This window comes from Balaenoptera physalus, assembly GCF_965194825.1.
Source record: "Balaenoptera physalus genome assembly, chromosome: 16".
Lineage (NCBI taxonomy): Eukaryota > Metazoa > Chordata > Mammalia > Artiodactyla > Balaenopteridae > Balaenoptera > Balaenoptera physalus.
In genome coordinates this window covers 37,766,823-37,784,163 of record NC_138898.1, presented here as the reverse complement: position 1 = coordinate 37,784,163, position 17,341 = coordinate 37,766,823, and the positions used below count along the sequence as shown (strand labels likewise).

The 17,341-nt window shown below is 39.5% G+C and overlaps 1 protein-coding gene across 7 annotated transcripts in view; it reads right to left on the bottom strand.

Moving 5' to 3' along the window:
• Window positions 1-17,341, bottom strand: part of PLCB1 (phospholipase C beta 1) — a 681,757-nt gene that overhangs the window by 78,545 nt on the left and 585,871 nt on the right. For 6 of the 7 annotated variants that reach the window (XM_082428205.1, XM_082428206.1, XM_082428207.1 and 3 more), the window contains one exon: window positions 15,594-15,774. In XM_082428205.1, coding sequence (XP_082284331.1) covers window positions 15,594-15,774 — 181 coding nt within the window. Of the gene's footprint in view, window positions 1-7,528; window positions 8,762-15,593; window positions 15,775-17,341 lie in introns of those variants that run through there. The other variant, XM_082428211.1, reaches the window with a different exon arrangement.

Here is a 17,341-nt window from a genome sequence, read left to right as displayed (position 1 = left end):
CAGCAGCATTGGCATAACCAGGGAACACAGCAGAAATGCAAATTCTCAGGGCCTGACCCAATGGACTAAACAAAAATCTGCGTTTTAACAAGATTCCTAAGAAATTCATGTGCACGTTATTGGGGAAGATGGAGACGGTTTAGAAGAAGCCCTCTGTTATGCACTGAATGTTTGTGTTCCCCCAAAATAAATATATTGAAATCCTGAACCCCAGTGTAATGGTATTAGGAGGTGGGACCTTTGGGTGATTAGGTCATGAGGGTGGAGCCCTCATGAATGGGATTAGTGCCCATAATTGTAAAAGAAACCACAAGCGCTTTCTCACCCCTTCCACCATGTGAGGACACAGAAGAAAGCTCTCTATAAACTGGGAAGTGGGCTCTCACCAGACGCCAAATCTACTGGTGCCTTAATTTTGGACTTCTCAGCCTTCAGAACTGTCAGAAATAAATATTCGTTGTTTAAGCCACCCAGTCTCTAAGGCACCCTCTCAAATTCCCTCTTTTCTGTCTCAAAAGAGTTGCAGAACTTTATCTGCATTGTCTTCATTACCCCAGACTCAGCTTCCTCACCTCTGAGACAGGGATAATGTTTCCTTCCTGGGGTGGTTGTGAAAGCTGGAAGAGAAGACACGTGTGGGATTCCTAATAAACCAGGTCATAGGTTCTTAGCTTGGTTTCCTTACCCTTCCTTCCCAGAGGAAGGTTTTCCTTTGCTTTTTGTCCCATCTTCTTCTCCCTGTGGGAGGATCACCATTTTACTTTCTTGTCCCAAACTTTCTTCTGCACTGGATACATTCATTCCCTTTGCCTAAAAACACATCTCTATTTTCTTATCCTCCCAGAACCCTGAACTTTTGTTCCACCTTTGACCTTCCTTTCCTTTCCATCCCTAAAATGGAAGACCAACGGCTGCTTCCACAGCTGCAATGCCCCACTGCCACAGTCTTCAACCCCACCATCTTTTCCATTCCAACTACCAGCATTTACCTGATTTTGCTTTAAGATTACAAAAACTTTTTTGTTACTAAACTCACTGGCCATGTCTCAGGATGGAACTTTTATTATTCTAGAGATTCATAAGTTTTCTTAGCTCATTGTATCCTTAAGATTTCAGTAATTTTTTCAAGGCACCCCCTAGGCCAAAAGAAATAAAGGAACAGTTCCATTTATTTATTAAATGGTTAGGTCCAAATAACTTAATAGTAGTACTTTGCACAGAATCCAACAGATGTTGCTCTGTTTCCTTCAAAAACATAAAATATCCCACAATGCCCCTGTGAGTTCAGTGCGGTGCCTAAGAGTGACGTGGCACATGGTTTGGGAATCGTGACTTTATCCTTTTGATAGGATGCCAGCTGCCAACCACTCTCATAAGAAGCTCTCTTTCCTTCATTTACAGTATCTCCAGCCATTCCCACAGTCACTCTTCTCTGATTCTTTTAAGTGCTTCAGTTCATTTCTGCATCAACTGCCTTTGACCATCTCTAGCTGAGGATGGCTCACCAGCATCTCAACATCTTTCACAGAAGGCAAGTCATCGTATTTTCCCATTAAGTATCACCACTCAGGTTAAAAGTGTGCATTACATTTGACTGCCCTCTTGGGTGCTTTCCCCATCTGTTGAGTCCTGGAGAATTGTTCATTTCTCTTGTCACCATGTTATCTCTTGGCTTTGTGTTAACAGCGCTCTGGTGTAGAACCTCATTAACTCCTGTCTGGACTTGGCAAGTATTCTCTCCCTGCCCTCAGTCTCTCCTTAGTCCTTCTGCTCCATCTCAAATAGTATTTTTTGTATCTCCCAAGCATTAACTGGCTCTCTATCTTCAAATACATTACACTCCAGCTCTAAATTTCCTTTCCTGGTTAGCATTCAGCATACTCAATAAACGAGGCAGTATTTTACTCTAAGACTGTCTGGGCACATACCTGCTTCTATACTTTTTCTCATGTTATTTTTCTACCTGGATGATATTCCCATTTGAATGAGAGACAGCACAGATGTAGGGCATTCCCATGGTTGCAGAAATTCCATTGGACTGTGCTGCTCAACTCCTGATAAGGGAGTAGGCACCAGCCAGTGTCTCCCCTTGTCTATGCCCCTTTCCTTTTTAAACCAGCCTCTGGTGATTGCCCTTTGATTGCCCAGATAACTCTAGTCCTTAGTCCTTCACTGGCTTTTTCTATATCACTTATACATATTTGTCTTTGTGTGTATGTACATTATTATTGCTCTCAAAAAGGATGCCACTAATGCATTCTTTCTTAATATGGTTTTTTGGACACCAGGCTCTACATAAAATAGGCACTCAAAAATTATTGTGAATCAAATCTGTTAAGTTTAAGAACCACATTGACCAGGACCTTGGTGTTGGCTATGGTGTATCATGTCCAAGCCATGGGCTGTCTTATTGAAAATACTTCTTAAACTACATAATTTTGATATTTAACAAGCTAAGTTTTGTTCCTTTAAAAACAAATGCCTTATTGTGAAATCCAGGTATGTGTTTTTTTTTTTTTTAATGTGGCTTTTGCATGAAACTAATGAAAATAGTGTCTCCATAGAATCCCAAAGAATGTGTTTAAAAAAGGACAATATCTCTGTGTTTAATATGACAAATGTTCTTCCACTCTGCTCAGCTCCCCTTGATCTCCCCAACTCTCGCATACAACAGACCCCTCCCTGTAACATTCTGCCCTTTTCAGCTATTTTCAAAAGATCACCCTTACTATAATTCTGCCCTTACAGCATTTACTGTTTTCATTTAAACTTCCTCTGCTTAAAGTCCAGGAGGCAGAGTGATTAATATTATGACTTTGTTAATAATATGCCACTATTGTCAGACTCACATTAAACTGGCAATGAGATTACGTATAGGCATTAATAATTTATCTCTTTCTTACCCTAGAAAGAGAGAGTTTGGGCCTCAACTATAGTTTTCTCTACCCAACACTACTTCAGAAAGACCTTCCTCTGCTTTCTGAGAACTGGCTCTGTGCCTAATGTGGTTTCCATGGAGCTGCTGTGTTCTTTACGCCCATCCCTGGGCCAAGGTAACTGGCCTGGGGAGGCATAGATCCAAGTAGCACCAGTCATACCCCGTCTCTAGCCACAGGTGATTGGTCTAAGGTTGCAAGCTTGGCCAATCATATCACACTAACAAGGCTTGCCCCAAGATTTTTCCAACCTGTCATTAGCGAAAGAAATATAACTTGGAAGGGGTTGATGCCTATATTTTCTGACTAGGGGAAGCCTGTGTGCTGCTTTGGACAAAAATAATACTGACATGCAGAGAAAATCAGGAGAGAAAGGGAGACAGACAGAGACAGACAAACATAGGAAGTGCTGTGAGTGGTTTCTGGTAGGCGTCTCTTTATCCCTTCCCTTCTCCTGTGTGGATGGTCAACCCTCCCTTACATGACCTTCCCCTATGTACTTTTCTAGTATATACTATTCTTGTCTAAGTTAGTCCAATATAGGTTTCTGTCACTTGTAACCAAGGGAATCCCGACAAAAATAAAAATAAAAGAACAAAAATAAAAAATTTTACTCCTTAATCCCCAAATAAGATGAAAGAACCTGTGAGCATTGGGTCCGGGGTTTCTATTTCATGAGGTGTGAAAATCGGACGCAGAAGAGGGATTTTTCACACAATAATTGAAGTGCCTTTTAACTGACCTAAGGGTACTCTCACTTTGGTGTATTTATTAGCAGACAGGCTCTACTCAAAGAACCGTTCAATCATATATTAGCCGCAAGACTTACTGAAGATAGAAAAGAACAAAAAATTAGTTTAGAATTCCTAGGGGGAAAAAAGTCGAGAGTACATGGTAAACTGAAATGCAGTAAACAACATTTAATTTTAACTTTTAATATGACTTCTTTTTCTGGCCCAAAGGAATAGACATTTCAATTATTTTGCTTGTTTGTTTACCACTAATGACAACTCTCCTAGTTAAATGTTCCAAACCTTTTATGGAATGAAAAAGAAAAGCTCTGGGGAATATAACTTCATGCTTGTTCTCAGCTCCATGCTGAATTTCACTTGGTTTAGTCATTTGAGAGTGAGGGAGTGGTTTCCAAGGAAGAGACTAATTCCTTGACTCTAACTTAAAAGGGATAAAAAAATATGTGGACAGAAATTGTCATGTTTAGAGCCTCTTCTAAGAAGGACAATTTGGGAAAATGTGCAAAGAGCCAAGTGTAGAGTGTACATACTTCAGGCAAACTCATCTTCCTTCTCCCTTCACTCATAAGTGGAGAAGATAGCACCTTCTTTTCTGCTAGTCAAAGTGTCCACTCTGAGTTTTCACCATAAATTGCTTGTTTTTCTTCTACAAAGAATTAATTTATGATGCTTCTAAACTAAGAAATGATCTACTGATTAAATGCATTACTGATAATTTAAAAACTAGGTGGATTTTTATACTGGCATGTTTCCTGTCCATTCAAATTGAAAAATATTCATTCATTCATTTCACCAATATTTACTGAGCACCTATGATGTGCTGGATACTGTGTATTGATGGTCCAACTGGGAGTCGGCAGACAAGTCCTGTCCAGGTGGAGCTCATGTTCCCCACCAGCTCACTTCTTTCTCAGAAGCAGCAGAAAGTCTTGGACTAAAAGACCAACCACCTTGATTCTTTTCTGAGATAGTCTTTCATACCTATGAAATTCATTTCTTTTTAAATTTCCATATCTAAACAGAATTTATAGCTGCTTATTTGAATCTAAAGGTTTAAAGAATCCTTGAAATTTTCTTTTTACTTGCTGGGCAAAGCAATAAATGAAAGTGAAAATCTGAGCATGACTCCTAGTCAATGTCAATAAGTTGGTCCAATGAATCTACAGCATTTAAAATTGTTTTTCACTTTTAAAATATGCCAAAGTAAATGTCAGCTTCTTAGCTTTCTGGGAAATATAAATGGGTCAATGTAGCATACTCCCTTGAATGATATTTCTGGTATCCTTTTATAAGTCTATCAACTGGAAATATCTTCAAACTTTAAAAAAAATCAAGAAATTTGATAAAGGAAGCTCTAGTAAAGGTGTTTTATCATCTTAGATGATGCCTGGGTTTTGCCATCTTAATTCTTGGGCCTTGTTTCCTGATTAGTAAAATATAGCAAAATTGTAAAATTATATTTATGTGTGTTTTTAAAATTTTTTAATTTTTTAAAAAATTCAATGATGATTTTAAAATGTCCTGATAATCATAAAAAGTAGATATTTATGGCCATGAAATATTTATTTTAATGATAAATGGAATTCATTTTTATGATAAAAGAAGTTTCACTTAAAATGATTCATATATAGCTTTAAGTACAAATTTATAACAGGCAAAGAATTACCCCTTTGTAATTATAAAAGGTTAATGAAGTTACTCGTAAGAGTTTTTGAAAAGTTGGTGTAGTATCACATATGACACAATTATGTATTTTTGATTAAATTAAAATAAAATGAGAAAATGGTTGTATAGGATCAAGTTAGTTGAGATCATTATATCTGATTAAACCAATTGGAAACAAAAATCCAAACCACCAAAATTTTAGGATCAGGCTTCATAATTCTGAAAGATATCAAGACCATTTAATTTAGAATAGATGAAATAAATATTGCTTATCACTCAGATGTGGGAAAATAACTATACTGTTCAAACAAGAGGTTTTCAAATAATTAAGAAAGGAGACCTGACTAAAAGAGACATGATTTGTCCTGTGGTTTGTAACTGAAATAGTGCAATACATCAAGGGATTAATATTTCAATAGTCTGTTTGAAAGCTAGAACCAGAAGAGCTGCCCATGAAGATAAGTAGCACAGCGTGTCAGCTTCTTTTTTCCTTAATGCAAAACGTATCATTTCAAGCATCTCTCACTTACCAGATGGAGTGCAATGAGTCTTGTAATTCCAGAGGGCACAAACTAAATTGTCAGACTTGTGAATTCTATTTTGGAATTTTCCCTTCAGCAGAATTTCTTCTGTTCTTTAAGCTTCTTTAAGGTGATGAAAGTCAAAACTATTATTTTCTTTGCCTTTGGGGATTGGTTCTGTTTACTGACTCTTTTCCCTCAATCTTACATAAATAGTTATCAATTAACACAAAAAATATACTAAGACATACTATGTGCACACAAAAGTAAAAACAAGATTTTTTTATTGCTTTAAATTGAAATCCTTAATTACTATTTTAATAGATCTGAGAGTTGAATCATCTCTGCATTCTATAAACTAAGTGAAACTAGCATTATAGTTAGAGGGAAACTTTACAAGCACTCTTGTACAAATTTTTATTTAGAAACAAGGATACAAACACTCAAAGACGTGAAATGATTTCGCTAAAGTTACGTAACTAAAAGTGAAAGTCATGTCTCCTCACTTTAAATCCTGTACAAATTGTCCTTTGGTAAAGAATGATGGCTGTGTTCTAGGCACTGTGTTAAGTTTCCATGGATTATTTTATTGAATCTCACTTCGAAACTCAGGGCTATGTGTTGATTTTTGCAAAAAAAAAAAAAAAAGCCTAATTCTCCACCATTCCCTGCATTCACTCTCTTTGCAATGTGACTTGTGGTTCCTCTAAACAAGAGATAGAGTCTATTTCCCTATCACTTGTATCCAGGCAAGTCTTACGACTTGCTTGGAGGAAGAAATTGTAAGATCTGTCGAGACTTTACCTACTTCTGTTTGCTCTCATTTGGAGTCCTTTCCAACTTCCACATGGACAAGCCCAGGCTAGCCTTGCTGGATGACGAGAGATGTGTATCAGTTATCTGCCTTGACCAGTTGACAGTCAGCCAACCTTCAGGAGCAGAGCCTCTAAGTAACTGGCAACTGAACCACAGACACATGAATAAGCCCAGCCAGGACTAGAAGATCCATTCAGTTGAGTCAAGCTCATATTGCTACACATAGAAACATGAGCTAAGTAAATAGTTGTTGTTTTAAGGCAATAAGTTTTGAGGCGTTTGTTATGCAACAAAGCTAATGGATAAAGATGGGTATACTATTACTAGGTCCATCTGACTTCACAACCTGTGTTCTTAACCACAGTAAGCCCTTGAGGGCAGAGACAACATTTGGCTTGGCCCACAGGAATCCCCCCACCAGTATGAGGACCACAGTAGGCCTTCAATAACTTTGACTTAAACAATTATATAAGCATATTTTATGCTCTCTAAATTGCCCAACCTCCCAAAAATAATAAACTAAAAGATAGCATAAACTCTGTGGGTCAAAAGAACAAGACAATCCAACAGAAAAGTAGGCAATGGATATAAACAGTTTGTAGAAAAAAGGAATACAAATGGGCAATACACACATGGACATATGCTCATTTTTTTAAAAAACACTTTTATTGGAGTATAATTGCTTTACAATGGTGTGTTAGTTTCTGCTTTACGACAAAGTGAATCAGTTATACATATACATATGTTCCCATATCTCTTCCCTCTTGCATCTCCCTCCCTCCCACCCTCCCTATCCCACTCTTCTAGCTGGTCACAAAGCACCGAGCTGATCTCCCTGTGCTATGTGACTGCTTCCCACTAGCTATCTATTTCACATTTGGTAGTGTATGTGTACACTACCACTCTCTCACTTTGTCCCAGCTTACCCTTCCCCTCCCCGTGTCCTCAAGTCCATTCTCTAGTAGGTCTGTGTCTTTATTCCCATCTTGCCCTTAGGTTCTTCACCACCTTTTTTTTTTTTTAGATTCCATATATATGTGTTAGCATACGGTATTTGTTTTTCTCTTTCTGACTTACTTCACTCTGTATGACAGACTCTAGGTCCATCCACCTCAATACAAATAACTCAATTTCGTTTCTTTTTATGTCTGAGTAATATTCCATTGTATATATGTGCCACATCTTCTTTATCCATTCATCCAATGATGGACACTTAGGTTGCTTCCATGTCCTGGCTATTGTAAATAGAGCTGCAATGAGCATTGTGGTACATGACTGTTTTTGAATTATGGTTTTCTCAGGGTATATGCCCAGTAGTGGGATTGCTGGGTCATATGGTAGTTCTATTTTTAGTTTTTTAAGGAATCTCCATACTGTTCTCCATAGTGGCTGTATCAATTTACATTCCCACCAACAGGGCAAGAGGGTTCCCTTTTCTCCACACCCTCTTCAGCATTTATTGCTTGTAGATTTTTTGATGATGGCCATTCTGACCAGTGTGAGATGATATCATATTGTAGTTTTGATTTGCATTTCTCTAATGATTAATGATGTTGAGCATTCTTTCATGTGTTTGTTGGCAATCTGTATATCTTCTTTGGAGAAATGTCTATTTAGGTCTTCTGCCCACATATGCTCATTTTATATCATGATTAAATCAATAGAAATGAAGATAAATATCATTTCTATCTATATATACATATCTATCTATCTATCTCTAGAACAAATCAATTCTATTAGGGTTACCCAATGATGATTAGGAAAATTAACAAATAAGAACACATTTTGACAATTTGTTTCATTCTTTATTTCATTACTAAAGTCTTGTATTATTTGTCATTTCTTGTTTGGTAGAGAATGTAAAGTTTTCAGAAAAGCTAAATCATTTATTTCTCAAGAAAGATGATCCTGCATTAAAGTCAGAATATTGGAGGAAGACAGATCACACTACCGTAGAGTTAGTTACTTCCTGACACTGCAATTACTCCTGGCACATATACTTCAGCTGAGCGACCATAGAAGTGAGAAAATTCAAGGTTGGCTCTCAGACAGGCTGCAGCAGCAAATGGTGCTAATAGAAATCATCAAAAAGGAAGATGGTGAGCACCCTCAGGCTGTAGCAGGACGTCAAAAACTGCAAATACACATTTATATTCGAACTCAAGATTTCCTAGCCAATTCATGTATTGTAAGAAAAAAAGTGGGGGGGGGGGCGGCTTTCATTGAAAACAATGATTTGTGCACATTATCTCATTATTCCTCCTTACAGTTCAATAAAGTGAGGATTATTCTTATCTTCATTGGAAAGATGAGAAAACAGAAATTCTGAGTGGTCACACAGCTACTCTGGGGGAGCAGTGGCCAGAAATGAGGACATTTGACTCCAGACCCTCACTCATCACCACTCACATCTGATGGGCCATTCCATTAGTAGCTGGTCAGTATCCACCCAGAGCTTTCACTGTGAAACACAACCTTCATTCCCCAGGATTGGCAGGGAATTGGGGGCACTCGCTCAACAGGTACTAGTGTTGGTTTGAGGCCCAGGAATGATTGCTGGTGGGACAGGCAGGAGGATGAATAAGAAGAATCCCAACCATTAAGGTCTATGTGAAGGAAAGGAGAAATGAATGGGCTTGGAACACGTGGGAGACAAAAATACGAGATAGAGGAGAAAAGGTAGGAAGTAAAGCAAAACAAAACAAACCTCTGCAGAGGATAAAGAGTATGGTGCTGTGAGAGAGAATGAGGAAATCTTTTCTTGACACCACTGAAAAGGAGAAAGAAGAGAGAAGACAAAATGGCGGGTCAAACCCTGTGGCAACTGAGAAGCGACCCCATGGATGTCACCACAAAACCTCCTCTCCCTAGGCAGTGGATGTTGAGCCTTGAAAGTGATGTTTGGGCTGATTCTGAGAGTGATCGAGAACCCTCAGAGGGACCCCCTAAGAATTTCTATCACTTACCAAACTCACATTTAAAATTAAGACCTTACCCTAATGGTGTGATAAAACCCAGGATCAATCTATGGCAGTTGATGATAAACAGGTAAGTTAGAGCAGATTCCCCAACCATAGAGCTCTTTCCTGGAACAGAGATCCTTCACTGGGCTCCACAGACCCCCAAGATATCTATGAAGAGATTTCAGGGGGTGCAAGAACTTCAGTGGGGTTGGGGAAACTACATCTTATTTTCACTCACACTAAACTGAAAGTAACGGTTTCCTTCTATAATGAACACAGGCAGGAAATCACAGGAGTGATTTCCATAGGACCTCTGCCTTTGTCACCAAGAGATAACCATCCAGCTTGACGGTCAAGCTATGAAGAGTGGAGAGTACGATGTATTTCCTATTTCAACCAAGAGGAAATTTACACTTATTTTAAAATGCATTCTGAACAGAGATAAGAATCAATGGCTCTAAAACCTGACTCTTCAATGTGAATGTGGAACACGTGACCTGTGACTCCTATCAAAATGCAAATTGTGATTTAGCAGGTCTGGGGTGGGACCTGAGACTCTGCAGGTCTAACAGGCTGGCTCTCAGGTGATTTGGGGACCACACTTTGAGTAACTAGGCTGCAGAGCTGCTTGGATGTAGAGTTTTAAAGATGATGATTCTTATTTAGACAGGTAGAACAAGTCCTTTGAGTCCTTTCAGCTATAGAATCTATGAAGCTTGGTGTGCATTTGACACCTCCTATGATAACATGAAAAGTTATCTCAAAAATATTCTCTTGGTGTTTATTAATTTCTATGGTTAGGCAAATTGTTCCCACATCTGTGTCTCCATAGCAGTTTGCTGATAGCTGTCTATGGTTTCATTTATCACATGGTATTAATGACTGTAGTACATGCTCCCTGTGCATATGCTGACCACGCCTTCCTCATCTTTACCTCCAGTGTCTATCAGAGGGTTTGGCAGATATTAAGTTGTAATGCACATTTGGCAGGGAGTTTACTGATGCCATGGTTTCTTTCTCAATCCTTGAACTGTGGGTTCACATTTGCATTTAATTCCCAAAGCAATTTTGGGAGATAAAATATCTTCTGCCTAATTTTCCGCATCACCCAAATACTCCTTTTTACCCGGGGCCTACATGCTTTTTAATTACACTTCCACTTGTCTAATTTAGCCTAAGAGGCCTGTTTGTAATTCAGAACCACAACCAAAGATAGAACTGATACTTCTAGGTGCCTTTCAGTCAAAAGACTTCCTGGCAGAACAATTTGTAGTTATTACAAATGGGGTTGATAGAAAGTTCTGCCACATGTTAGCTAAAGGCATGTAGTGTAAGTTGTGGATGCCCTGAAATGGCCATAAAATAAACTCTGTGTGGTTCTAAATCCCAGGTGTTTGGGTCTTAGCCTTCTTAACAAAGGCCCATACAGGTATGTTCAAGGGCACTGGAACTTTATCTAAACCCAAATCCACAATCACAGTGGCGAAGGATGGAGCATTTTGAGTAGGTTGCTTGTATTTGGCCTGAAAGGGCCAGGCTGGCTTGGATGTATATGTATGTTTTTCTGAAAAGCTTTCAAGCTTTCATTGTGGACACACTCATTCCTTCTTGGGGAAAAGGAGGCAGAGACACATGTTCTGAGATTGTCACCTCGAGTGGCAGTTCTGCCAGCTCTCCTGCTCCACTGGCCCTTCGGGTGGGATTTACCCACCTATAAGTTCAGCTTGGTCTTCCCTAGTTCCCTGCCAACTTCCTCCTTCAGGGGAAAATCTGTTGCGCAGCTTTCCATGTCCCCGTCTGGTGGGATTTGATGTGGTGCTCACCCTCACGTATGCCTCCCAGAACTTTGAGATTGTGTAGCTGTTGCCTGTGATTTCTGCATCTAATTTCTGAAGCTCAAGTCTCCTTCTTCCCAGGAGGCCTTTCTGGGATGTCTGGGCTTCTGTGTTAATTCACATTCTTAATTCTTGTTTCAGGAATGTTCTGTGAGTACTGGGCTTCCCTCTTATTCTACCATGTCTCTTATGAATTGCCATGTTTCTTTCCTTGGGGAATGGATCTTGCCAGAGGTTGGCACTTTGAGGAAACTTCAGATGATTATGGCTGGATTGCCTCGTCTTTGAAGTAACATTGACCCTGTTAGTCAACTTCAGTCATCTGTGGGAGAACTCCAGGACTTCTAACCCTCAGGCTGCTATTCCTCTGAGCTGTGCTTCTGGATGGCACTTTCCTGGAGCCCCATTCCTCACCATGTACTCCCAGCTCAGCCCCAGAGCCGTCCTTGTGAAAGTACCTCAGATCACATCACTCCTCTGCTCAGAACCCTCCACTGGCTCCCATTGCGCTCTGAGTGGAACACAGAGGCCACAAGGGACCTATAAGACCTGAGAGATCTGTCTCCGGCCCCAGAAGTCCCATCTCTCTGACCTAAGACCCTACAGTCCTCCTCAAACACGGCCACCCTACTGTTCTTCCAACACACAGGCCCATTCCCAACCCAGAGTCTTTGCGTTTGCTAATCCTTCTCCCTGGGAAAATCTTGCCCCACATGTTTGCATGGGCCCATCCTTCTCCTCCTCACTCAAATGCTGGCTTCTCAGTGAGTACCTCTCTGGTTACTCTATGTAAAATTTCAAGTCACGCTCCTCATCCTTCCCCCACACCCACTCCCTAGTTTTCCACTTGGGATTGATTTTTTTTTCCTAAGCCCTTATTACCAACTGACATATTTTACCAACTTATTGCGTTTACGGTCTCACCCCCACATCTAGAATGTAAGCTCTATAAAGGCTAGGATTCTAATTTTTATCCTCTACTATTTAAAAGTATTTGCTGAGTGGCTGTCTATTAAGTATTTGTTGACTAGATGAATGAATGAATCAGGGTTTCTTTCTGAGGTGATGAAAATGTTCTAAAATTGGTGATGGCTGTACATATTTATGAATATACATAAACATAAACCATTGAACTGTACACTTTAAATACATGAATTGCAAGGAATGTGAAATAAAGCTGTTTAAAAAGAGAGAGGCATGGTATCTCAGCCATCCTAATGCAGGAGTTGGCTTGTGTGTGTTCTGTGCTCTGTGTGAGTAGATGTGAGGTCATCTGAGAACGTTGGCGTGAGATCTGAATTAGGAGGCATCTGAACAATGGTTATAAAGTAGGGGCTCTAGAGTCTGAGGACCAAGTTCAATCCCAACTACTCCATTTTCTGGTTGTGGAAACTTTGGAATGTCACTACATTTCTCTGTAAGTTTTTAATCTGCAAAATGGGCTGAAAAGAGTACCAAATGCCAGTGTTGTGAGGATTAAATCAGACAATTTCTGCAAATGGTTTAGCACAGCATATGGCCCCATGGGGTGTGTTCAATACACAGTTGCTACTTTAATTTTTATTATTGTTATTATTTTCTGGAGTCCTAGGGATGGGGTACTGAGAAAGGAAAATGGCAGTGGTTGTAGCTCCCAAAGCTATTATCTCCCATTAAAATTCACTTGGATTTTCTCAGGTCTGTCAAGGCAATCCCCGGTTTACACTAAACCTGACCTCTGCCCACATATTCTTTCACTGCTTGATCTTACTTCAGTAGTTCACAAACAAGGCAGCCCATCAAAAGCTTATGGAGCTTTTAAAAATAAGTCCTTGAGCCTCACATTTAGGTATAGAGCAGTGGGTCTCAGAGTGTGGGCCTGGGACCAGAAGCATCAGCATCGCCAGCCGTACACAAGGCCTGTTGAATTGGAAATTCAGTGTAGGGCCCAACAATCTGTGTTTTAACCAGCCCTCCAGGTGATTCTGATGCATGCTCAAGTCGACACTACCTGACCAAGTGGAATCTGATTTTTGATAAGCTCCTCTTGTGATTTTGACCTGCTCATTTGCATACTGTCATTGGGAACAAGTACTACAATGACAGCAATACCCTGATCCATCTATTACATAGTCATGACTAAGCCATCCACTGTTTGCAACCTATAAGCAGAAACAGCCTCAGAATTCTCTTACATGGACAGGACTTCAGCAATGAAATGAACAGGTCATGTAAACACCTTTGAGAACCCATTTCCCCTGGCTACACTACTTTAATTTCTGTTAAGCTTATTCACTTGTTTTTGGCACAAGCTTGTTTTCAAGGCTACTTTATTGCTTGATTCATTTAATTTATCTGTCACCAAACATTTTTCATGTCCCTACTCTGTGTCAAGCCATCAACACCAATGCAATGTATGTTGGTGCAGCCACTATGGGAAACAGTATGGAGGTTCCTCAAAAAAGTAAAAGTAGACTTGCCATATGATCCAGCAATCCCATTCCTGGGCATATATCTGGACAAAACTATAATTCAAAAAAATACAGGCACCCCTATGCTCATAGGCGATGGCTATTGGCTATTCACCCAAGACATGGAAGCAACCTAAATGTCCACTGACAGATGAATGTATAAAGAAGATGTGGTACATATATACAATGGAATATTACTCAGCCATAAAAAGAATGCAATCACACTGTTTACAGCAAAATGGATGGACCTAGAGATTATCATACCAAGTGAAGTAAGTCAGAAAGAGAAAGACAAATACCATATGATATCACTTATATGTGGAATCTAAAATATGACACAGGGACTTCCCTGGTGGTCCAGTGGCTAAGACTTCGTGCTCCCAATGCAGGGGGCCTGGGTTCGATCTCTGGTCAGGGAACTAGATCCCACATGCTGCAACTAAGAGTTCGCATGCCACAACTAAGACCCGGCACAGCCAAGTAAATACATAAATAAAAATATTTTTTAAAAATAAATAAATTAAATAAATAAATAAATAAATAAATAAATAAATAAATAAAATACGACACAAAGGAACCTATCTATGAAACAAAAACCAACTCACAGACATAGAGAACAGACTTGTGGTTGACAAGGGGGTGTGGAGAAGGGGAGGATTGGGAGTTTGGGATTAGCAGATGAAAAGTATTATATAGAGAATGGTTAAACAACGAGGCCCTACTGTATAGCACAGGGAACTATATTCAATATCCTGTGATAAACCATAATGGAAAAGAATTTTAAAAAGAATATATATATGTATATATATATATATATATATATATATATATATATATATATATATATATATATGACTGAATCACTTTTCTGTACAACAGAAATTAACACAACATTGTAAATCAACTATATTTCAATTAAAAAAACAATGGATTGTCACATTTCCTGAGAAAACATTTTGGAGGACAAAACTGATCATTCATGGAGATGATGGCATTTCCTTTCATAGGGGGCCTCAGGAATTGGGTAGACAACATTCCATACAGGCCACTTAAATACTGACTTTTCTAAATGTAGGAGAGTGGACTGTACAGTTCTCTTTGTATCACTGCAAAGCTACACTACTACATAAAAAGTGAACATTTATTTGCAGCATGTTCTTAATTTTCTTAAAGATAAGTGTGTAATTATCTTGTATGATTTCAAAAATCCCAAAAAACTACTATAGCCCAAACATGAGTTAGTGAAAATAAAAATAATAAAACATAGCTTCATTGGAGAACAGAGAGGAACTTAGTAAAGATACTGGAATAGTGGGGCTTGTAAAATATCAGTATGGTGGATACTATTTGGCCTATGCAATTTCCATTTCTAAGAAATGATGATTTTGTTCCTTTTTAAAACCAAAGTACTGGGGTTTGATCCTGCTTTTAAGTTAAGCACGTGTTAAATCACATGTCACAATATGGATCTGAGAAATGCCTCTTATCTCCCTCTACAACCTGGCATCAAAATAAGATTATTCAGTCAGGAAGCAAAATGAAAGTGCCAGCCAGACTTGCTGCTGTCTCCGTTATGTTATCCAAGGGCATCAAAAATTTTCTATAGAAAAGAGGGCTCCAGCTATAGAAACAGAAATCACATTTTTCAGGCTTACCAGTTTAATGTGTTCTCGCTTCTGGTATTTTTCGCTATAATACTGTTCTTGTCGAAGATTAAGCAGCTGCTGCTGTTGTTTGTCCTTCAAGTCTGTTGACTTTTGGGTCATTTCGGCATCCAGGGCAGCAAGGTCTTGCTCAATTGTTGATGAACCATGGTCAGGGCTGCTGGGTTCTGATCTGCAGAGACACAGAGCTTGACTCACAAAATATGTAGGTCAGAGCAAGATGGAGGGAGGGCTGCACACCAGAGTCCCTCTTAGAGACTCTGTTTGGAAATAAATATTTCGATAAACCACTTGAGACAGAGGCTGATACCCCAAGGACAAGCTTAGCAGCAGAAGGTCTCCAAACACAGAAAGTAGATGAAATTTGTGCTGCTCTAGAAAGAGGTAGTGGCAGAAAAGGAAAGCCAGGAGGCTGGGGGCCCTGGCAGTGGTGGTGGAAAGAATGACAATCCCCCCTTGGGAAAAACAATGTCTAATAAGGACTTTTTGAGGCTTTTATTTTTTATTTTTTAACGTGGCATGTATAATGTAATTTCCAGCTACATTTCTCCTGTACACTCTGCTGCACTGATGATTCTGTAGGGGGAGTTGAAAAGGTGATGAATTTTGCATCTGCGCGGTGTAGATTGACAACAGAGAGCATGTGCAGACGTCATGGGCCAGCAACACTCCCAGCTGACATGTTCTGTTTCTTGACATCTTTTAATAGCAAGATTTGTTATTAAAATAAGTTTCTTTGGGGGCTGAACCAACTTCATTGATATCTCCACCCAAAATGGCACTTTGGTTCCAAGAGAAAGGAGGATGAATTGGGTTCATTCTAAAATATTTATCGAGTGCTCACTCTGTGCAGGGGGACTTTCTTTGAGTTATTCATAAAGAATTATATAGATATTTTGACGTTTAGGACTAATGTTGAATCAAAACAAAGCAATTCTCACTAACATTATTGTGTTAAAACATACAGTGTGATTCCTTCAAATTTTGTGCTCTTACTTCTTGTAGGACAAATAGAATGAGAGACAGTGTTGGAAACGGGGTACCAAGAGCAGGTCTGTTCTTTTCATTTATATGGAAACCGCTGCAGAAAGAACCACCTAAGATACCCAGCACATCAGATTCGGTCTCCATGTTTTCACTTGCGGCCAAGTGGAACGAGTAGAAGAGGTTTCTTGAATCAGCTGGTGCTAATTCCTCTTACTTTCTCTTTGAATTAGGCCAACACAATGGTGCCACATGGAGAGGCAGTTGGTAGAAGCTAGTGTTAGGATCCTGTTTTGTCAAATAAGGGATGCAGAATTCCCTCAAAGGTTTCTAAACATCAGAATCACCTGGCAGCACTGAGGTGGCCCTCCATCCTGGCATGAGTACAAGTCTATTTATCAACATCAGAGGAGAGGAGCATTGGAGGGGTGACCTCTGTCTTGGCATGAACATGAGATACATTTACAATCTGCTGCAGCAGGAAGTTGGTGTAGCCAGAACATAAAGTGTTGCTTCAGTGAGCCACAACCACCATAGCAGAGGCAACAGGGCAACATTTCTTGATCACTCAGCAGGTGCCAGGGACGTTCTGCTTTACTTCTGGCTTTCACAACAACCCAGCTAGCAGGTGTGACCATCTCCTGTTTACATTTGAGGAAATTGAGTTTCAGTGAGGCAATTTTCCTAAGGACACAGTATGGGGAAGCAGCAGTGCAGCTTACCCAAGGACAGACATCTAGAAAACAGCAAAGTCT